Here is a 23469-nt window from a genome sequence, read left to right as displayed (position 1 = left end):
AACTCCTGTCTGAGAAGGGTCCCCAACTGTCCATTGAAATCTCTCTTTAAAAAAATGTTCCTAATGTTAAACTTATTAAATAGGACATTGAGACGTGACTGAAAGGGGGTGCCAGCTGCATCAAATGACTTGCTGGTCTTGGTCCATGCCACAAAAACCACTGATGCAACTGGACCCCTTGTGGACCGCATCAGCTAAGAGGTCAAGGTCTGAATGACTATGAAGAGCAAACTCCCCTCTTGCTGCTATAGGGTGACCCTTGAGGGCAGGGCTGAGGCCCACTGCTGGGAGCTGTAGAGGGGTGTTTGCTGTACTATTATCCAGCTGCTCTGGAGATAAAAGAAGGTAGTTGGTCTCCAGGCCTGCACCAAACAACAACACTAACATCACAAAGAAAACCTATGGGGCTGACACACTGGCCAACTGTATTCTCTACTCTCGCACAGTGGTTATTTTAGGGGTGTGTGATATTGAATTAAAGTTCAAGAGTGTAGACAGTTTCTATCGCATCTTCAGAGGGAGTCTTTGTGTGTTGTCACCATCTTAAACATGCAGTGTTCGCGTTTCTTTTCAGTATGGTGATTACGATCCCACTGTTCATCAGCGTGGCTTCTTAGCACAAGAGGAGTTGCTTCCAAAACGGGTAAGGAGTTCAACCAGGCAGAAGCCTAAATTCGTGGCTGGGTCTCTAGGACTTTACTGGCATCTTCTGTGGAATAGCCCTGTAGGACTACCTATAAAAGCCACAACGGTAAATTATTTTCTCTTGATCAAAGTTCCCTTATTGAGGCAAGTTATACAATGTGCTGTGCCCCTTGGCCATAAATAGTCTTCTGGGTAAAGCTGTACCAGCACAGCAGCCTAGTGTAGACACAGCTTATACCAGCAGAAGGTATAGAAACACCACCCCCTCACCGAATGACAGTAGCTGTGCCAGCAGAAGCACTCTTCTGTTGGCATAGCTGCATCTACTCTGTGGGATTTGCTGGCATAGCTCTGGGTATGCCTACAGTGCAGTGGGGAGTGAGCCTCCCAGCCTGTGTGGCCAGACTCTTGCTAGCAGGGCTTGAGTTGGAGTGCTAAAAGTAGCAGTGTGGAGATTGTGGCTCGGGCTCTTAAGCCCACATGACGGTTGAGGCTTGAGAGCCTGAGCTCCAGCCCAAGCCACAGCATCCATGCCGCTGTGCTAGCATGAGCCCCGCTAGCACAAGTCTGTGTCCCCAGGCAGGGAGGACACAGCTCCCTCCCAGCTGCAGTGTAGAGGTACTCTCTGTGGCTGGCAGAGCTATGCCAACAGAACTTTGTAGTGTAAACCTGGCCATACTGAATGAGGAAACCTTAATCTGTATCTAAAATATTTTAATAAATATGGAAGTGAATGTTTTCTGCCCACTGGCTTTTGCCAGAATAGCAGCTGCATTCTGCAGGTGTCCTGGTGTTGGCTATGGGGGTGGTTGGAGTGTGATGTGCTCAGGAAGGCTAACTAAGAGCTGGTTAATTAGAGCGCAGGGTTGAGCTTAGCTTAGTCACAAGGGAGTTGGAAAGGCATCTGAACTGGAGCTCAGATGTTAAGGTTGGGATGGTGCATGTCAGGGGACAAGAAGGGCATTTTGAGGTTGAGGCTCTCTGTTTCTGGCTCATTCATCAGGTGACGAGTCAAAGCCACAGGTAGGACAATGTGAGTTGAGGATTTCTCTGCCTGTCTCTCTCAGGTAATTAACCTGTACCAGATGACTCCAGAAATGTGGGAGGAAAGAATAACAGCCTGGTATGCAGAACATCGAGGCAGGGCAAGGTGAGTGTCTGTTTAAGGTAGGCCACTGACTGGTGTAAATTCTCTAGCCCCTCAGTGAGCAAGCAGTCAGAGTGTGAATGGGGTCTCCAAGATCCCTAGCAGGCTATGGGCGAGTTCTGCTAAGAAAGTGCCTCTGGTAGGTTGTGGTGAGGGCTCTGCCAAATTCACAGCCATAAAAAATGCATCACGGACCATGAAATGTGAAACCCCCCCCCCCATTAAATATCATCTTTTGTGTGCTTTTACCCTATACTATACAGATTTCATGGGGGAGACCAGCGTTTCTCAAATTGGGGGTCCTGACCCAAAAGGGAGTTGCAGGGGGGTCACAAGGTTATTTTAGGCAGGGGTCACAGTATTGCCACCCTGACATCTGTGTTGCCTTCAGAGCTGGGTGGTCGGAAAGTGGTGGCTGTTGGCCAGGTTCCCAGCTCTGAAAGCAGTGCCCTGCCAGCAGCAGCACAGAAGTGAGGATGGCATGGTATGGTATCAATACTAATAATGGGGGATTTCATCTATCCCCATATTGACTGGGTACATATCACCTCAGGAAGGGATGCTGAGATAAAGTTTCTTGACACCTTAAATGACGGCTTCTTGGAGCAGCTAGTCCTGGAACCCACAAGAGGAGAGGCAATTCTTGATTTAATCCTAAGTGGAGCACAGGATCAGGTCCAAGAGGTGAATATGGCTGGAACGCTTGGTAATAGCAACCATAATCTAATTAAATTTAACATCCCTGTGGCGGGGAAAACACCACAGTGACACAACACTGTAGCATTTAATTTCAGAAAGGGGAACTACCCAAAAATGAGGAGGTTAGTGAAACAGAAATTAAAAGGTAAAGCGCCAAAAGTGAAATCCCTGCAAGCTGAGTGGAAACTTTTTAAAGACACCATAATAGAAGCTCAACTTAAATGTATACCACAATTTAAAAAACATAGTAAGAGAACCAAAAAAGAGCCACAGTGATTAAACAACAAAGTAAAAGAAGCAATGAGAGGCAAAAAGGCATCCTAAAAAAAGTGGAAGATAAATCCTAATGAGGAAAATAGAAAAGAGCATAAACTCTGGCAAATCAAGTGTAAAAGTATAATTTGAAAGACCAAAAAAGAATTTGAAGAACAGCTAGCCAAAGACTCCAAAAGTAATAGCAAATTTTTTTTAAATACATCAGAAGCAGAAAGCCTGCTAAACAACCACTGGCCCCACTGGTTGATCGAGATGCTAAAGGAGCAGTCAAAGACGATAAGGCCATTGCGGAGAAACTAAATGAATTCTTTGCATCGGTCTTCACTGTTGAGGATGTGAGAGAGATTCCCACACCTGAGCCATTCTTTTTGGGTGACAGATCTGAGGAACTGTCCTAAATTGAGGTGTCATTAGAGGAGGTTTTGGAACAAATTGATAAACTAAACAGTAATAAGTCTCCAGGACCTGATGGTGTTCACCCAAGAGTTCTGAAGGAACTCAAATGTGAAATTACAGGACTACTAACTGTCATATGTAACCTATCATTTAAATCAGCATCTGTACCAACTGGCTGGTGGATAGCTAATGTGACACCAATTTTTAAAGAGGGCTCCAGAGATGACCCTGGCAACTACAGGCCAGTAAGCCTCACTTCAGTACCGAGCAAATTGGTTGAAACTACTGTAAAGAACAAAATTGTCAGACACATAGATGGACATAATTTGTTGGGAAATAGTCATGTTTTTTGTAAAGGGAAATCATGCCTCACCAATCTATTAGAATTCTTTGAGGGGGTCAACAAGCATGTGGACAAAGGAGATCCAGTGGATATAGTGTATTTAGATTTTCAGAAAGCCTTTGACAAGGTCCCTCACCAAAGGCTCTTAAGCAAAATAAGCAGTCATGGGACAAGAGGGAAGGTTCTCTCATGGATTGGTAACTGGTTAAAAGATAGGAAACAAAGGGTAGGAATAAATGGTCAGTTTTCAGAATGGAGAGAGGTAAATAGTGGTGTCCCACAGGGATCTGTACTGGGCCTAGTCCTATTCAACATATTCATAAACAATCTGGAAAAAGGGGTAAATAGTGAGGTGGCAAAATTCGCAGATGATACAAAACTACTCAAGATAGTTAAGTCCCAGGCAGACTGCGAAGAGCTACAAAAGTATCTCACAAAACTGGGTGAATGGGCAACAAAATGGCAGATGAAATTTCATGTTGATAAATGCAAAGTAATGCACATTGGAAAACATAATCCTAACTATACCTATAAAATGATGGTGTCTAAATTAGCTGTTACCACTCAGGAAGAGATCTTGGAGTCATTGTGGATAGTTCTCTGAAATCATTCACTCAGTGTGCAGCGGCAGTCAAAAAAGCGAACAAAATGTTGGGAATCATCAAGAAAGGGATAGATAATAAGACAGAAAATATCATATTGCCTCTATTTAAATCCATGGTATGGTCACACCTTGAATACTGTGTGCAGATGTGGTCTCCCCATCTCAAAAAAGATTTTTTGGAATTGGAAAAGGTTCAGAAAAGGGCAACAAAAATGATTAGGGGTATGGAATGGCTTCCATAGGAGGAGAGATTAATAAGACTGGGATGTTTCAGCTTGGACAAGAGGCTCCTAAGCGGGGATATGATAGAGGTATATAAAATCCTGAGTGGTATAGGGAAAGTAAAGAAGGAAGTGTTATTTACTCCTTCTCATAATACAAGAACAAGGGGCCACCAAATGAAATTAATAGGTAGCAGGTTTAAAACAAACACAAGAAAGTATTTTTTCATGCAACGCACTGTCAACCTCTGGAACTCCTTGCCAGGGGGTGTTGTGAAGGCCGATACTATAACGGAGTTCAAAAGGGAGCTAGATAGATTCATGTAGGATAGGTCCATCAATGGCTATTAGCTATAATAGGTGGGAATGGTGTCCCGAGCCTCTGTTTGTCAGAAGGTGGGATTGGGTGACAGGGCATGGATCACTTTATGATAACCTGTCTGTTCATTCCTTTTGGGGCACCTGCCATTGGCCACTGTCAGAGGACAGAATACTGGGCTTGATGGACTTTTTGTCTGACCCAGTATGGCCGTTCTTATGTACTTCTGTGCAGCTGCCTTCCGAGCTGGGTGGCTAGAGAGTGGTGGCTGCTGACTGAAGACTCAGTTCTGTAGGCAGCAGCACAGAAGTAAGGGTGGCAATGGCATACCATAGCATACCATCCTTACTTCTGTGCCACTGCTGGTGATGGTGCTGCCTTCAGAGCTGGGCTCCTGGCCAGCAGCCGCCACTCTCTAGCCACCCAGCTCAGCAGCAATGCAGAAGTAAGGGTAGAAGTACCGCAACCTCCCCTGCAATAACTTCGAGACACCCCCGCAACTCCTTTTTGGGTCAGGACCCCTATAATTCCAACACCATGAAATTTCAGATTTAAATAGCTGAAATCATTAAATTTATTATTTTTAAAATGCTATGATTGTGAATTTGACCAAAATGGACCGTGAATTTGGTAGGGCTCTAGTCATGCTGGAAACTGAAAAGGAAGAGACTATGGAAGAGTGACCTGAGTTACAAATACTGTATTGTGGGGAGGGCGGAAACATGAACAGTGGTGGTTTGGATCAGCCCTTTAGACTAGAAGTCAGTTTTGCAAGGCAGCCTCCCTCTCTCTCTAGGCTGCCAGCACAGTGGAGATAATGCTTACAACAAAGAATGGGTCTACGCACTTTTTTGTGTGTAATACAACTATCTCAGCTAGGAGATTTTTCTACCAAAATCATTAAATCAGTACAGCCCCTAGTGTGGATGCAGTTATATCACTATAAGTGATCATATTCTATGATTCTTCTTCGAGTGCTTGTTCGTGTGTGCGCACGCACATGCATGTTGGCCAGAAGATTTTTCCCTTAGCAGCATCCGTTGGGTCGGCTTGGGCGACTCTTGGAGTCGCGTCCTCATGGCGCCTAATGTATAGCCCTGCCGACCCGCCACCCCTTCAGTTCCTTCTTACCGCCAGTGACGGTGGCTGGAACTTCTCTTGGCTCTTGCTTAGCAAGTTTCTTCTCTGTTCCGTTGCATATAGTTAGTTATTAGTAGTGTTCAAGTTAATAGTTTAGTATAGTGTAGTGTTTGTTGGGGGTTCCCCCCTCACTCCGGCCCCAGTGCCATGGCATGCCGCAGTCCCCAGGTTTCAAGAACCAAGCGCATGCCAAAAAGCAACCCGCACTCGTCATGTCTACAATGCCTGGGGGAGACCCATCAGGAAGATCATTGTAAGATCTGCTGTGAGTTCTGCCCGAGAATGCTTAAAGAAAGGGAACAGCGGCTCAAGCTGATCCTCATGGAGGCAGACCTATGCTTCCACTCTGACCTGGGCTCAAGAGACCCAACCCCTACAGCGTCGTCTTTGACGCAAAGCGCCCCGACGCCGTTGGCAAGTTCGGTGCCGGGGAAGGATTCCTTCAGGGACGCTTGGCACTGCTATGGCTCCTCACGGGGCCTGTCTGACAGTAGGCACCGGTGCCTCAAAAGAAGAAAAAGCCGGATGACCGTTCTCCAGCTAAGCCACGAATGTGCGACCCCAGAGCCTACCCGCTTCCCGAGCTCTCGACGTTCGAGGCATCGAGGATCAGTTCCTCCGTGGTCTTCGGTGTCTGAGACCTCGGAGTCGGAGTCCAACTCCTATTGCTTGGGTAGGAGCAGAAGTCATAGAGCGAGGTCAGGTAGAGACAGAAGGGAGCATCAGGCATATGAGGTGGCAGAACCCGCCTCAGAGGCCCTTCTGGACCCCCGGGCTTATTACCAGGGCCAGGGAGGAACCCAGGGCCCACGCTCAGCAACATCTTTGGTGGCCTCCACCACTTTTGTAGCGCCTTCCACTGCGCATCTGCCCTTGGCGCCTGCAGTCCTGATACCTTTTCCTCCGGCCCCGTCGTTGACTCCAGCACCGTGCTCAGCTCTGACTTTGGCACCAGCCTTCACGGCGTCTTCGCACCCGTCTCCCATGCCTGAACCATTGTCGACATCGGCCTTGATGCAGGACCTACGGCCCTGGTACTGATGTCGGCACCGGGCCCCCCGACCCCGGCGGCTCCTGTGAGTGTGCCAATGCAACTCCCTCTGGTGAGACTGATGCCAACACCGGTTACGATGCCTATGGCCCTGGCACTGTCATCAGTACCGCTTCTTCCACTGCTGCCCTGGGAGTCATATGACCCCTCTGGGACAGATGGTAGGGAGCTTCCACTACCAGCACACACTTCCCCCTCCTCGTCGCCGGACGAAGTGTTGGCAGGGACAGCCATAACTCCTGCGTTAGAGGACAACAGAGTCCTACAGCAGTTGCGCTGCAGGGCTGCCCAGGATCTGGGCATCAAGGCTGAGGAGGTGGTAGAGGAGGCAGATCCCATGGTGGGCATCCTCAGGACCTTCACGGGTAGCATTGCCCCTCATAAAGATGGTTGTGGACACCACCAAGACCCTGTGGCAGACGCCATCCCTGCCATCCACTGCCAAATGTAATGAGCGGCGGTATTTTGTGCCCTCCAGAGGCTTTGAGCATTTCTACTCCCACCTGCCTCTGGACTCGCTGGTGATCGATGTGGCTAACCAGCAGGAAAGACAGGGTTTCCAAGGTCCTTCCCCAAAGAATAGGGACTCTAAATACCTAGAGCTTGTGAGTAGGAAGATCTGCTCCACTGGTGGTTTGCAGCTCCGTATTGCTAACCAACAGGACATTGTGAGCAGGTACCCTTTTAACACCTGTGCAGCAATGGCAAAATTCACGGAGCTCGTCCCTTCGGATTCTTGGTCGGAGTTCACCGCCTTGGTGGAAGAAGGGAAATTAGTCTCCTGGGCTGCCTTGCAGGCAGCTTTAGATGCTGCAGACGCTGCCACAAGAGTCATGGTGACAGGGGTGGCTATGAAACGGGGCCTGGCTGCAAGTCTCAGGGTTGCCCTATGAGGTCCAGCAAACCATTCAGGACCTCCCATTTGAGGGAGGGACTCCGTTTTCAGAGAAGACAGACAAACGGCTCCACAGCCAAAAAGACTCCTGAGCCGCTCTCCGATCTTGGCTTGCGTACCCCCGCCACACAGTGGAGACATTTCCACCTGCAACCTCCTCAAAGGTTCCAGCAGCAGAACCGCCAGGACAGCTCTCAGAGGAGGAACCGGAGCGGCAGGAGGAGGCAACACCTCTCTGCTAATCAAGGCCAACCCAAACCGCCCTCTGGCCCTAAACCGGCCTTTTGAAGGTGCAGTCGAGGACGGTACACCAGATCAGAGACTGGATCTTACCTTTTCCTCCCGACTGTCCCCTTTCTACCGTGCATGGTCCCGTATAACCTCAGACCGCTGGGTGCTTCTCACGGTAGAGAAGGGATACTCCATCCAACTCTGTGCCCTCCCGCCCTTCCACCGCCCTTCCCTGTCTCTCTTCAGGGACCCTTCTCATGAGCAACTTCTCATTCAGGAGGTGCTGTCGCTCCTAGTGGAGGAGGTTCCACTGGAGCCACAGGGGTGAGGGCTTCAATTCCCTCTATTTCCTAATACTGAAGGCCAAAGGTGGCCTCAGGCCTATCCTGGACCTGCGCGACCTCAACAAGTTCATGAGGGCCAGGTTCCGCATGGTTTCCCTGGCCTCCATTATCCCTTCACTGGATCCAGCAGACTGGTATGCTGCCCTCAACTTGAAGGATGAGTATTTTCACAGAGCAATCTCATACAACCACAGAAAGTTTCTCAGGTTTGTGGTAAATGGTTCCCATTACCAATTTACTGTTCTCCCGTTCAGCCTGTCAGCAGCACCTCAAGTATTCACCAAGTGCATGGCAGTCGTTGCCGCCTTTCTGCGGAGACATCAGGAACAGGGGTTTCATTACCTTGGAAAGGCCGCTCCAGGGCTCAGGTGGAAGCTCATCAGAGCCACCTTCAAGAATCTGGGACTGCTACTGAACGAAGCCAAATCGACTCTGTCCCGAGTTCATAGGGGCGGTACTGGACTCAACTCAAGCCAGAACATTCCTCCCACAGGTGAGATTCCAGGCCCTCAACACCATGATCCAGGGACTCATGCAGTTCCCTACTACCACTGCAAGAAATTTCCTGAAACTTCTCGGGCACATGGTAGCCTGTACATATGTGGTACAACACGCCAGACTCAGGCTTTGGCCGCTTCAGTCGTGGCTTGCGTCAGTGTACAGACCTGCCAGGGACAGCTTGGACAGGATTGTGACCTTGCCTTGCCCTATCCTTGACTTGCTCCTGTGGTGGACGGATGTTCAGCAGGTGTGCTCAGGAGTTCCCTTTGCTGCCCATAGCCATCCCTAGTGCTGGTGACGGATGCATCAGATTTGGGATGGGGAGCCCATCTGTGGGACCACAGGACTCCAGGCCTCTGGTCACAGACAGATCTCAGTCTTCATAACAATGTCAGGGAGCTCAGGGCGGTACGCCTAGCATGTCAGTCATTCTGCCCTTATCTAGCAGTTCGATGTGTATCGATCATGATGGACAATACGACTGCGATGTTCTATATCAACAAATGGGTGCACACTCCTCTCTCCTGTGCCAGGAAGCCCTCAGGCTATGGGACTTTTGTACAGAACACTCATTCGATCTTCAAGTGTCGTACCTTCCCGGGGTCCAGAACAAGCTGGAGGACGGCCTCAGCAGGTCCTTTCACAGCCACGAGTGGTCTCTTCGCCCAGACGTCGCATGTTCGGTCTTCCAGAGGTGGGGCTGTCCCCTGATCGACCTCTTCGCCACGTGACACAGCAGGAAGTGTCAGCAGTTCTGCTCCTTCAGACTCACAGTCCGGGCTCCGCAGCGGATGCATTCCTCCTCCATTGTGGGGGACCTCTTCTATACGCCCTCCCGCCCATACCGCTCATCCAAAAGGTCCTGCTCAAGATCCGCAGAGACCGGGCTCGGGTCATTCTCATAGCACCCGCCTAGCATTGGTACATGTCTCTCTTAGACATGTCAGTGGGAGCCCTGATTACCTTGCCGCTCTTCCCGGACCTTCTCACTCAAGTTCATGGGCATCTCCAGCACCTGAACCTGCAGTCGCTCCATCTCACAGCATGGAGGCTCCATGGCTGAATCTGTTCATGCTCTCCTGTTCAGAACAAGTCAGACAGGTTCTTCGTGGCAATAGGAAACCCTCCACTCGGGCCATGTGCCTGGCCAAGTGGAAGAGATTTTCAATCTGGTCAGCTCAGCGCGACTTGCCCCCGGCACTAGCCTCAGTGCCCCAGATTTTGAATTATCTTCTCCACTTGAAGCAGGAAGGGGTCTCCTTCTCCTCTATAAGAGTGCACCTGGCTGCCATCTCGGCTTTCCATCTGGGGGTACAGGGCCATTTGGTTTTTGCTAACCCTCTGGTCAGTCGCTTCCTGAAGGGCCTCAACAGGTTATACCCCCACGTCCGCCAACCAGTTCCTGCTTGGGACCTTAACTTGGCCCTTGCTAGGCTCATGGGGCATCCCTTTTGGGCCTCTAGCAACATGCTCCCTGCTCTACCTTTCTTACAAGGTCACGTTCCTGGTGGTGATAACTTCAGCCTGGAGGGTGTCTGAGCTCAGGGCTCTAACGTCGGAGCTGCCCTACACCATATTTTTTAAGGACAAGGTTCAGCTCAGACCCCATCCAGTCTTCCTCCCGAAGGTTGTGTCGCAGTTCCACATCAACCAGGACATTTTCCTCCCAGTTTTCTACCCTAAACCTCATGTGAATAAGAGGGAGCAGAGGCTCCACACTCTCGACGTCCACAGAGCGCTGGCTTTTTACATCGAGAGGATGAAACCGTTCAGGAAGTCAGTACAGCTCTTCGTAGCAGTAGTGGACAGGATGAAGGGTCAGCCTATTTCGACCCAGCGCATTTCATCATGGATTGTGGCCTGCATTACAGAGTGCTACAGTCTAGCAGGGATTCCGATAATGGTGCAGCCTACAAGGGCGCAAGCTTCATCAACAGCTTTCCTGGTTCAAGTCCCCACCCAGGAAATCTTCAGGGCGGTGACGTGGTCATCCATACACGCTTTTGCTGCGCGCTATGCGGTTACTAGGCAAGCCAGAGATGATGCGGCCTTTGGTAGAGCAGTACTCTAATCAGTGGACAGCTCTGACCACACTTTTTCTAAAATTGCTTGGGAGTCACCCGATTAGAATCGACATGAACAAGCACTCGAAGAAGAAAAAATTGTTACTCACCTTTCGTAACTGTTGTTCTTCGAGATGTGTTGTTCATGTCCATTCCAATACCCACCCTCTTACCCCTCTGTCGGAGTAGCTGGCAAGAAGGATCTGAAGGGGTGGCGGGTCGGCAAGCCTATATATTAGGCTCCATGAGGGCACGACTCCAAGGGGCGCCCAGGCCGACCCGACGGATGCTGCTAAGGGAAAGATCTTCCGGCCAACATGCATGTGCGCACGCACACGCCTGATTGGAATGGACATGAAGAACAACAGTTACGAAAGGTGAGTAACCGTTTTTTCTATATCACTATAAGGCACGTACATAGCAATATAGCTTATACCCCTTCCCTTCAGCAGAGGTACCCACATCTGGCCCGCAGGACCGTCCTGCCCAGTCCCTGAGCTCCTGGACAGGGAGGCTAGCCCCCGGCCCCTCCCCTGCTATCCTCCCTCCCCTGCAGCCTCAGCGCGTCGCACTGCCAGCGCTCTGGCCTGCCGCTCCTGCCAGGCAGCATGGGCAGTGTGGCTGGCTTTGGCGGGGCTGCGAGCTCCTGCTGATCTGAGCAACATGGTAAGGGGGCGGGGAGCGGGGGGTTTGGATAAAGGGCAGGGAGCAGGGGACGGTTGGATAGGTGTTGGAGTTCCGGTGGATGGGTCGGGGCAGACAGGAAGCAGGGGGAGATTGGATGGGGCGGAGGTTCGGGGGGGCGGGGGCACAGTCCAGGGATGGGGAACAGGGGTGGCTGGATAGGCATGGGAGTCCCGGGGGGGCCTGTCTGGGGCAGGGGGTGTGGATAGGGGTCGGGGCAGTCAGGCGACAGGGAGTGGGGAGGGTGGGGTCCTGGGGGGCGGTTAGGGGTGGGGGTCCCAGGAGGGGGTGGTCAGGGGACAGGTAGCAGGGGGGGTTGGATGGGTCGGCGGTTTTGAGGGGGGCAGTAAGGGGGCAGGAAGTGGGAGGGGGCGGATAGGGAGTCGGGGGCCAGGCTGTTTGGGGAGGCACAGCATTCCCTACCCGGCCCTCCGTACAGTTTCGCAACGCCGATGTGGCCCTTGGGCCAAAAAGTTTGCCCACCCGTGCCCTACAGGAATAAGCTATACCAGCATACGCACCATTATATCAGTAGAACTGTAGCAAAGCAAGAGTGTTTCATAGAATCATAGAATATCAAGGTCGGAAGGGACCTCAGGAGGTCATCTAGTCCAACCTCCTGCTCAAAGCAGGACCAATCCCCAACTAAATCACGGTTTGTACCATTTTAGTTATGAGTATGGCTAATGTGGTACAATTTTGTATGTAGACAAGTCCTAAATGAGCAGTTGGAGAGAGCTTTTACCACTCCTAGTGCCCTCTGCTGGCCAGTCATAATAGTATGTTAATGGGATTCCAGTGGGAGGCTTTGGAATACCACTGCAGCAGGGCCATGCATGTGGTAGGGCATCACAGCACTCCTGCTGCTGACCCACTGAAATGATGGCTGAGATGGGAGTGATGCTCAGTGGGCAGGAGAGAGAAATAGGAGTCTAAGTGAGTGAAATCTCACAAATCCAATGATTCCTTGTACCTCAAGCTAGTATGCGTAGTTATACCCTTACTGGACAATACACTCCTCCTTGGGGATGAGCACAAAGCAAGAGAGATCTGAAACCATAGCCACACAAACTGAGTCTGTTCAGGGGATTGGGGTCGAGACAAGGCTTGAAACATTGCATCCTCTGTGCTGTTGTTAATAGACATTAGGATGCAGGTAAGCTGCAAACTGGGATTTTCTGGGGATCTTGATCGATCTTGCTGGTAAGCAGAGACTTGACCCTTGCAATAGAGAAGTCCTGGCTCGAGTGCACTGCATGCCTGTAAGGCTTAGAAGGTGTCTGTTTCCCCCTCTCTCTTCCTGTCTGTAACTTTGGCCTGTATTTACCTGACAGAGATGAAGCTGAAATGGAATATTTGAAGATCGCTCAGGACTTGGAGATGTATGGAGTAAACTACTTTGCGATTAGGGTGAGTTCAGAGTTTGGGTCATGTTTTCAAAGCATCTTGAGTCCATTGTGTTTCTGGGGCAGGGGAAGAGGTATGTGAGAGGAATAGTCCTCGCGTTAAAGGTCCCCTCACCAACTTGCCTTGAGATGACTGTGTGAAACTCAAAGCTGGCTGCACTCCTGCAGTATTTTACCTAAGGGCGGGGAGAGGGGACGGGGAAGGCATTGGATAAGCTGCTGCCAGAAGCCTCCCAAGAGAATGAGTGAATGAATGAGTTACCACTGCAGTGCACGGTGCCTGGCGCTTGGGATGCAGGATCCCCTCTGGCATAGTTGGTGCTGCATCTCTGGTCAGGGCTGGATGAAACTAGTAGAATGTAACCATTTGTGTCAGATCCTCCTCAAATCTTCTGGCTTCAAATGGAAATGGTTTGTTTTGCTCTGTTCTTCCCTCCTGTAGAATAAGAAGGGCACCGAGCTGTTGCTTGGGGTTGATGCACTGGGGCTTCACATCTACGACCCAGAAAACAGGCTGACCCCCAAAATCTCTTTTCCGTGGAACGAGATTCGGAATATCTCTTACAGTGATAAGGAGGTAGGGCACCTTTATCCTATGTACAAATACCAATAGGAATGTAATAACAAATCAGAGGGACTTCTCTTCTCTCCCGCTTCACTTGCATTTGCTCTCACAGTCTCAGCCAAAGCTATCTCAGTCTTTCCTATAGAACCCTTCATTCCCAGGCTTTTGTATGGTTTTGAAAGCAAGTGTTCAAGAGCTCAGCCCAGGGGCTATTTTTTTTATTTGCTATTTTTAGAGCCCTCTGTTTAACTATTTTAAGAAGAAAATTACCCCTAGTGTGCTCAGCCCAGCCAGCTGAAAGCTCAGAAAATGAGAATCTTGTCTTACTGTGACTATGCCCTGGCATCGTGAAGTATAATTAAATGCATTCCTGGTAAGAAGAGCTTTTGGCTCTCACTGCTTCGTTATATTACTCTGAGCGTCCAAACTTCCAGAATGCCAGGCTCAGTGCAGCAGATTGAATCTTTTCTTAGGTGTCAAGTAGTGTAGGCCCAACATCTGTGGCTGATTTTGATTAAACTGTTTATGTGAATAGGAGTGGCTTCTTGAGTAGTTGTGATCCCAACACCGCTAAGACTAGGATAAGGAGGTAAAATTGGCTACAGAAAGTGAAAATGACCAATTCCCTGGGCAGTCTGAGGGAATTGCACAAAGGAAATTAGCTACATTCATGATAGGTAAACAAATTAGCTGTTTAGTTTCTGTTTTATTTTTAATTTAAACAGATATTTGATGAGGGCAAAAAGCAAACGATTCTCACTTCAGTTGAGCTTATGCTTGTTTTTCTTAAGTGATTCATGCACAATTTAATCCCCCCCCTTTGTTTAGGAATTAAAACGAAAGCTCTCCATAACTTAGAGCACCAGCCCAAGCACGGCAGGCTTTCTTCTCCTACGACTCTTTTCTGCCCACACCCAGGTCCGTGCAGCGAGAGCTCCCTGTTCATGCGTTATTCTAGGACTTGGTGAGGCCTCATCTGGAGTACTGTGTCCAGTTTTGGGCCCCACACTTCAAGAAGGATGTGGATAAATTGGAGAGAGTCCAGCGAAGGGCAACAAAAATGATTAGGGGACTGGAACACATGAGTTATGAGGAGAGGCTGAGGGAGCTGGGATTGTTTAGCCTGCAGAAGAGAAGAATGAGGGGGGATTTGATAGCTGCTTTCAACTACCTGAAAGGGGGTTCCAAAGAGGATGGCTCTAGACTGTTCTCAATGGTAGCAGATGACAGAACGAGGAGTAATGGTCTCAAGTTGCAGTGGGGGAGGTTTAGATTGGATATTAGGAAAAACTTTTTCACTAAGAGGGTGGTGAAACACTGGAATGCGTTACCTAGGGAGGTGGTAGAATCTCCTTCCTTAGAGGTTTTTAAGGTCAGGCTTGACAAAGCCCTGGCTGGGATGATTTAACTGGGAATTGGTCCTGCTTTGAGCAGGGGGTTGGACTAGATGACCTTCTGGGGTCCCTTCCAACCCTGATATTCTATGATTCTATGATTCTATGACTTTGCGGGCTGAAGCAGCTGCAAGTAGGCCTTGACACAATAGACTGTAATAGATATTTCTCCTGGAGGAGGCACTGTCATCTTCTATCATGTCAGTAATCCTTGACCTGCTTTAATCTTTATGCAGTGATCTTGTGAAGTATCCTTTTGTTAACTGTGAGTCCCCATCCATTCAGCTTATGATATGGGCCCCCAGCACCATGATCCTTGAACCCCTATCCCTGGCAGTACAACCAGTACTGTATGACCTGAAGCTGGAGTGGGCTGATTGTAGTTGGGAAGTACTTTGAATGCAGTAAGCACCAAGGAGGGGATGAAATTGTTTAGGGTGGCACAAGATTGTGTAAATACACTTAGGAGTAACAGGATAACATTTTAGACTGCAGAATAGTCTCCCAAGGGAAGTGGGACATAAGGCCTGTAACATAAAGTTAAGTTTGGCCAAAGTCCTGGAGAATAGACTGTATGGAGCAATCACATACTGGCTCTCAGGGTTGGGGGAGATAGGCTAGAGGCATGGATGGAATATAACTGGCTCGGAAGGATTAGATATGTAATTGGTAAATGTCAGTTTCACCACATACACACAAACCAATTAAAAACTATTTCCGTCGATGATGATCAAAATGTACAGATAGGCAAAGTAAGAATAATGCTGCTTGAGAACTTCTTAGTTTGATTTTAAGGATATTTATTTTGTATATTTTGCCATGTGCTGTTGACAATTTGTGTTTTAATGATCAGAAAGATAAAGATTTATAAATCTCAACATCTACTGAGATTAAATTATTATTGTCTGACCCCCTGTTTTCTGAACCTCCCGGTTTCCTGCAGCTGTGAAAATTTAAATTGATAAAGGTTGAAAATTTAAATTGATAAATGAATGTTCAAAGTTATAAAAAAAATTAAAATCCAGTTCTGCCAACCCTAAATAGAACTGTTTCTTTCCATCTCTGCTTTCTATAATTAAGCACCAACCCACTGGGCAGTTCAAACTAGTTCTTCTACTCTGATGGGCCACAATTGTTTTTAATCCTCCCTGTTCCTAGTTCCCCATATCCTGCTAGACAGAAGCACCTTGCCTTTGGTTGTAAGGGTGGGTATACAACCCCATCCAAGACCTGTGAGCTGGTCATCAGAGAGCACTCGCTGAGCAGACAGGAATCACTCTCTCCTCTTGCAGCTTAAGGACATTGCTTCTGGGAGGCACTTGAGCTTTCCTGATGGGGGAACAGCAGTTCTTGATTGCTTTTTGATCCTAGCTGGCCTGCTTGGAAGGAAGCCATGAGGACTGCTCTCAGGCTTGTTTATCTGGCACTCCATTTACCTGCTCTTAGCCAGCATGCTGTGTAATTCTTCTGCTACCCTGTTTTGTTCTAGGCTCTGAGTTTGATAGCTTTTTTTCTTTTTCTCTCCTTTCAGTTTACAATTAAGCCATTGGACAAAAAGATCGATGTCTTTAAATTCAATTCATCAAAGCTGCGTGTGAATAAGCTGGTAAGTTCGAAGGCACAGTGATTTTATTGTCTGTAGCTTGAGGAAGCTTCTGTAGGCAATGTGAGGGAATGTTCTTTAAGGGTTTTCCTTATTCACACATCTTGGCTACTGTCAGAGGTAGCACACTTGACTTGAGGGACTGCACATCTGATCCAATGTTTTGGATCCAATCAAGAATTTATAGCCTCTGAGAAAGGGTGGGGGGAAGAGTCAAGCTCCTTCATGGAATTTCTCCCCATCTCTTCCACTGATCTCTTTTTTTGAGCCTTCTGGTTACATCTGACCTGCGCTGTAAATACAAAATTCTTCTCATCTCCCTCGTTCCCCAAATGTCCTTTTTGCTTCTCCTGGGCTTCCCCTTGCTGCTCTGCTGATGTATTTCAGGATGATCACAGTGTCTAATAGAAAACACTAACTGGTCTGTGCTCACTCAGTACTCAGCCTCTATCGGGACACATCACTTGAGTTGTGACAAGTGGTTGTCTGAAGAGAAGAGACTAACTCATATCCATTGTATTCATGTACTTATGGCCATTTATGCAAGGTGGAAAAAAGTCACTCACTTTAGACATTATTGTCTGTTTTGACTGTAAAGTTTACAGCCAGAAAACCACGTAATAAATCTAGAGCCAGATTTTCAAAATTGGTCGGTAGCCAGCAGCGCTTCTTGAGGCATCCTGACTAGTGACCAGACTTTCAACAGCACTCTGCATCAGGAGAACAATAAGAGCTGCTGGCTCTTGAAAATCTGACCCAGAATCTGTAATACCTATTACTCAGCTGTACTCTCTAGAGGAGAGTACAGTATATTTTGGGTTCTTTTGGGGGTAGGCAGAGGGATTTCTGTCCTGACTCTGCCAACATAGTCTGCCCTGTACCTACTGTAGACTCAGGAAAGGTACTGTTACCTTACCAAGACAGGGCCTAATCCTTGGGCCTTATAGAATATCAGAGTTGGAAGGGACCTCAGGAGGTCATCTACTCCAACCCCCTGCTCAAAGCAGGACCAATCCCCAATTTTTTCCCCAGATCCCTAAATGGCCCCCTCAAGGATTGAACTCACAACCCTGGGTTTAGCAGGCCAATGCTCAAACCACTGAGCTATCCCTCCCCCCTTATACTTATTGTACTCTCCTCAGTCTCACACTGATGTAACTTCACTGTACTCTAGTCCTGATTTATGCCAGCACAAGTGAGGTCTGAATCAGGCCCTTAGAGATGAGTCTGAGGGAGACTGTAGTTTTCACCTACCCCTTAGCTTTTTCCTACCATTCTTCCCACCAACTCAGTTTCAGATCATTCTCCTCTGCCCCTAAGGGCTAGAATCAACTACATTGCTCCACAAGTCATGCAGCAGGCATGGCTGAAGGCCTCCAGCGAGGCTGTGGTTCTGCTCCAGACTGGTTGGTGTAAGTGGGTTGAATGCTGTGCATCGGGTAGCCTTTCTGTCTTTTCATCTCCCCTCCTTCCCGAGAGTGAAGATATGTTTCTTATGGTACCTCATCCCATAGTGCTCCTTTAACCTGGAGGGGCATTTTGATCCAGCTCATAGGAAAATGCACTGGGATTTAGAAGACCCGGGTTCCATTTCTGAGAGTAACTCACTTTACCTTTCTGTGCCTTGATTTCCCCATCTGTAGAATGGGGATAATGATACTTTGTAAAGTGCTTTCAGATCCATGGATGAAGGTGCTATATGAGCACTAAGTATTAATAACTCTGGTCTATGTGCTGGCAGTACAGATCATGTCATTTAAGTATGTATGTGTTAATTTCTTTCCTTTCTTTCCCCTTATTTTTGGCTGGAACAGATTCTTCAGCTTTGTATTGGAAACCACGATCTATTCATGAGGAGGAGGAAGGCAGACTCGTTGGAGGTCCAGCAGATGAAAGCACAAGCCAGGGAGGAGAAGGCCAGAAAGCAGGTGAGAGAGACCTTGTAATACAACCCAGATGTGAGCTAAAATCAGAAATATAAATATACCAGGAGGGAACAGAATAGCACAAAGCACCAGGTGTGCAAGGCAGGCCCTGCTGAGCAGCTCATCTAGTAGCCTGCCCCGTTACTACATGTAGTTCTTACACTTCGGTATGTGGGCTGATGGCAGAATGGCTGACAAGTCACCAGACTACAGGCTCGGAGGTATAAGTAGATGGGGAAAAGGATAACCTGTGCGCATGGTACATATGTTTGCATCCATCCCTACCTAGCCCTGTTGCAGGAAAGTTGTAGTGTCTTGGGGAAGTTGATTGTAATTAAGGCAGGAGTTGTGCTTTGCCATTGCTTTGTGCTCTCATTTCCTAATTAGATGGTGATGGAATGCATGCTGACATTTCAGGGCATGCAGCCTGCATGCTGATTTAGTCCTGGCCTCTATCCGTCATAGGTCAGGCGGCAGGAACAACACATCGCAGGCACCAGCTTGTAGCCAATGAGAATATATCAGCAAATTGGATTGTATGAATCATTGTTTTCTGTTCATAGACCTTTTCTACTCACTGAAACCCACACAGCTAATCTGAGTGCTGCTGCTTAGAATATAAATGTTTGTTTCTGGATAAGCCACTAGATAGCAGCAGTATCAGCAAGCTGTACCAAGAGACTTTAAACGCAGATGTACTGCTCTTGGATTCAGACATGTCTACTGGGATTTATTGCAAAGGATTGGGGGTTAGAACTGAGTACCTTGCCTCGCCTTCTACTATGCTCTGGAGTGCCATGCAGGAGACCTGTGTCCAGTTCTCCTTTCAAGGGCAGCACCCTCGTCTTTGGTTGGGAGGAGAGAATGCTTGCATCTAACCTCTGTGCCTCTGGCCAGTATAGGAATGGTGCTGGCAGACTAAAAGGAGCCCCAGGCAATCCTCCTTGAGGTTGAGGATGATGAGTAACCTGGAATATTCAGGAATTAGTGGGGAAGGGGGCAGTGTTTGGAATTTGATGGGCTCCTTGAGGGATATGGAGGATCTGTCTGAATGAAGCCAGGAAGAACTGAGAAGCCTTGGGTGACTGCCTGGTAGGGATTCAGGGGCTTGGGAAGAGTTACCAGGGAAGTGACCACCTGGCTCTGGAGGTGAGGGGTGGGTACATGTTTATCACTGACTTTGCGATGAAATGGGTAGAGCTTTTGCAAGTGGGGCCAGAGGAGGAGGAATAATACCTGGCTTATAGCTAGGTTTCAGAGTAACAGCCGTGTTAGTCTGTATTCGCAAAAAGAAAAGGAGTACTTGTGGCACCTTAGAGACTAACCAATTTATTAGAGCATAAGCTTTCGTGAGCTACAGCTCACTTCATCAGATGCATATCGTGGAAACTGCTGCAGACTTTATATATACACAGAGAATATGAACCAATACCTCCTCCCACCCCACTGTCCTGCTGGTAATAGCTTATCTAAAGTGATCATCAGGTGGGCCATTTCCAGCACAAATCCAGGTTTTCTCACCCTCCACCCCCCCACACAAATTCACTCTCCTGCTGCACCAGCAGGAGAGTGAATTTGTGTGGGGGGGTGGAGGGTGAGAAAACCTGGATTTGTGCTGGAAATGGCCCACCTGATGATCACTTTAGATAAGCTATTACCAGCAGGACAGTGGGGTGGGAGGAGGTATTGGTTCATATTCTCTGTGTATATATAAAGTCTGCAGCAGTTTCCACGATATGCATCTGATGAAGTGAGCTGTAGCTCACGAAAGCTTATGCTCTAATAAATTGGTTAGTCTCTAAGGTGCCACAAGTACTCCTTTTCTTTTTGGCTTATAGCTAGTGCTTTTAATCCATAGATCTCAAGGTGCTTTGCAGAGGAGGTCAGGCTCACGATCTCGTTTTACAGAGGGAAAGTGACTTGCCCTAGGCCACCCAGCAGGCGTGTTAATTAAACCCAGGTCACCTTAGGCACAGTCCAGTGCCCTCGCCACCAGGCTATATAAGAAATGTGGAGATTTGCCGCCTTCCCTTGGATTAACCCCCTTTATTGTATCTCGCTGCCTACACTCTAGGGTTACTGTGTGAACTGGCTCCGAGCAGTTTGCTCACATCATGAACCCTGAATGGGATCCTGATCATAACAAGTGGTGATTGATGAAGGGTACCTTTAGTAGAGAGAAGCACCACTGTAAAAGCAATGGGTGTCCTGCTTTCAGAACACAGCCAGTGCCTGAGGATAACAGGGAGATGGCTTGCTTCCTTGTTCGGCTCATTAAACTCAGTATGTGGCCTGAGTAATGCAGTGATCTATACGTGTAACCAAGGTACTGTATTTATAATGGGCCCATCACTGTGCGATCTGAGTACTAAGAGGTGGTGAATTGACTGGTTTTGCAGTTCCCTTCCACCGCTTGGTTAGCAAAGGGCACAAGTTGTACAGTGTGCAGCTGCTGCCTAAACTACTGACTGCCGGGTGCTTTCAGGGGTAGTACAGGTCCTGCACATTCTCCTGGGAGCAGGTGGAAGGGATTCCGCTAGATTAGGTTGTATCGGAGAGGACCTGACTGGCTCTTTCTCACGTGTACCGTGACTACTTGTACACGGTGAGAGGAGGTAGCTTGACGTGTATCGGAATCTTACTGTTGGTAAGCATACACTTTCTGGCCTACCCATTAAATGAATAGAATGGGGAAGAACTTCCAGTGCATTAGGTTTTAGCTGCTGTTGTATCTGATGGGAAAATAACAAAGGTCCCTGTTTGAATTTGTGGTTTACAGTGCTTGTCATCCTGGGATCACAGAGTGTTTCACACACATTAATAGGCCTGTCCCCTTTTGGTAGTGAAATATCACTAGTTGACAAATGGATAAGTTGAAGCAGAAGGAGGAGATCATACTCATCCGAGTGCTCTCCGACCCGCAGACAATATTCCCATCCTGTCCGTGAAATGCACCATACCTAGGGAATTGTAACATGGTTGGTGGGAGGCCCCGTCCAGTGTAGGGCGAGTGTGTGCCGTCTCTCTTAGGGTTGTAGGTTAGACATAACCTTAGCCTGAGTCAATATACTTGCCGTTCTTAGCAGGGCAATGAGGCCTAAAGGCAAAAGTCAGTGTACTTGCCTCTAATAGCTGGGCAGTGCGGCCCAACGGCCAGTGTCAATAGTCTTGCCTCAGTTGGCAGGTCAGTAAGGCCTAGTGGCTAAAGTCCATAGGTTCGCTCCTCTTAGCAGGGCAGTAAGACCTAATGGCCAAAGTCAGTAAATTCATCTCTGGTAGTGAGGTCCAGTGGTCTCAGTCGGGAAGGGGGCCGCCACGCACAAAAAGGGGTCACCGGACCCCAGCCCAGGCCCCTGGTTGTGCCCGGAGTGCGGGCCACTGCATCAGCGTGGGGTTCAGACTGAAACATGCTGTATCAAAATTCAGGTTCACTAACCAGGCCACTATTTAGTTGCTCTTGGCTGCTTCCTATTATAGTTTCCGCTGCTGTGGTCTGGGCATCTCAGCTGTCTCCGGGTTCCCTAGCCTGCACTGTCCCCGACAACTCCGGACTCTGTGGGGCCTCTGAGGGTAGCTTGGCGTTTGCCTGGGTTTTGGTGTCTGACTCCCATGGCTTCGGGCTTCAGCTGATCCTTGGCTGGAACCGGTGGTGTCCTTCCTCCCTGGCAGTCAGAAGTACCTGAGCTGAGCTGCTCCCTTTTATACTAGTGCATTTGGAGCATGCTCAGTAGAGTTGAGAGGGTGTGGTTAACACAATGTAGTGTTAACCCTTCCCTGTCCAGTGTGGGGCGAGTGTGCCCCATCACAGGAATACACTGAACGTTGGTTATTCTAATATTTGTCATTTCCTTTCCTTCGTCTCCTCTCATCTCCCTAGATGGAACGACAGCGGCTGGCTCGAGAGAAGCAGATGAGGGAAGAGGCAGAGCGAACAAGGGATGAGTTGGAGAGGAGGTTGTTGCAGTTAAAGGAGGAGGCGACAATGGCCAATGAGGCTCTGGTATGTCTTTATGGTGGTTGTTCTCCAGTCACTGCAGACGTTTGTGACTCCCTTTGCTGAAGTCAGCAGACATGCAGTGTGCATTCTGGGGCTATTCGTAAGCCCCGGCTGGTGAACAGTGATTAAAAAGACAGATGGGTCAGCTGAATGGTGTGGTGCAAGGGCCCTGCTATGACACCGTCTGAGTGGAGGATTAACTGGAGGCAGAGAGCCTGAGAGTATCAGAGTCTTGGTTGGGAGCTTATTGCACAGTGGCCAGAGCACTGCAAGGATTGTGGAAATGGGGAATTTGTGCACATGTGAGTCATAGTAAAAAGGTGGGGCAGGGGACTTAGGGTCCCTACCACAGGAATCTTGGACATGTCAGGGTGGGGCCTTGTGCATGCTGACACTGCTGTATATGTTGGTTCCCAGATGAGATCTGAAGAGACAGCAGACTTGCTGGCTGAAAAAGCCCAGATCACAGAAGAGGAAGCCAAGCTGCTGGCTCAGAAAGCAGCTGAGGCAGAGCAGGAGATGCAGCGGATCAAAGCCACGGCAATCCGGACAGAGGAAGAGAAACGGTTGATGGAACAGAAGGTCCTGGAGGCAGAGATGTTGGCGTTGAAGATGGCAGAAGAATCGGAGAGAAGGTCAGAGGGAGGAACCCTACACCTGCTTCCATGCTCCACTTTCCAGATCTGCCAGTGAGATTGACCAAGACAGTATCCTGGGGTCACAACTTTATACAGGCCTTCCAAACGGTGTGCAGTGAGCCCTTGGTATCTCAGACACCTGTGAGGGCTAGTTGGCCACAAGACTGAGCTGTTTTCTTTCTTTAGGCAGCTGTGTTCATCAAAAGTAGGCTTCTGCTGAATGGTAAACGAATGCTAATGTACATATTGGGCCTCCCTGATTTTCTTGTATTTGAGCCTGATGCGGAGAATTCTTATGAGAGAGATGCAATGAGGAGAGAGTGACTAGGAGAGGGACTTTCAGCTACTGGCTTCAGTGAGTGGCTGGAATATAGTCTTCCTT

At 48.6% G+C, this 23469-nt stretch overlaps 1 protein-coding gene across 8 annotated transcripts in view; it reads left to right on the top strand.

The window, feature by feature from the left end:
• The window catches only part of NF2 (NF2, moesin-ezrin-radixin like (MERLIN) tumor suppressor), a 95424-nt gene that overhangs the window by 38676 nt on the left and 33279 nt on the right, over positions 1–23469 (top strand). For 4 of the 8 annotated variants that reach the window (XM_073313225.2, XM_073313224.2, XM_073313223.2 and 1 more), the window contains exons 5-12: positions 575–643; positions 1713–1795; positions 12894–12969; positions 13408–13542; positions 16456–16530; positions 18342–18455; positions 22330–22452; positions 22867–23084. In XM_073313225.2, the coding sequence (XP_073169326.1) occupies positions 575–643; positions 1713–1795; positions 12894–12969; positions 13408–13542; positions 16456–16530; positions 18342–18455; positions 22330–22452; positions 22867–23084 (893 nt within the window). Of the gene's footprint in view, positions 1–574; positions 644–1712; positions 1796–12893; positions 12970–13407; positions 13543–16455; positions 16531–18341; positions 18456–20526; positions 20773–22329; positions 22453–22866; positions 23139–23469 lie in introns of those variants that run through there. The other 4 variants (XM_073313220.2, XM_073313221.2, XM_073313226.2 and 1 more) reach the window with 2 other exon arrangements.

This window comes from Lepidochelys kempii, chromosome 15 (genome assembly GCF_965140285.1).
Source record: "Lepidochelys kempii isolate rLepKem1 chromosome 15, rLepKem1.hap1, whole genome shotgun sequence".
Lineage (NCBI taxonomy): Eukaryota > Metazoa > Chordata > Testudines > Cheloniidae > Lepidochelys > Lepidochelys kempii.
Note: the sequence above shows the minus strand (reverse complement) of the source record. Positions and strands in the feature narration are given on the sequence as shown.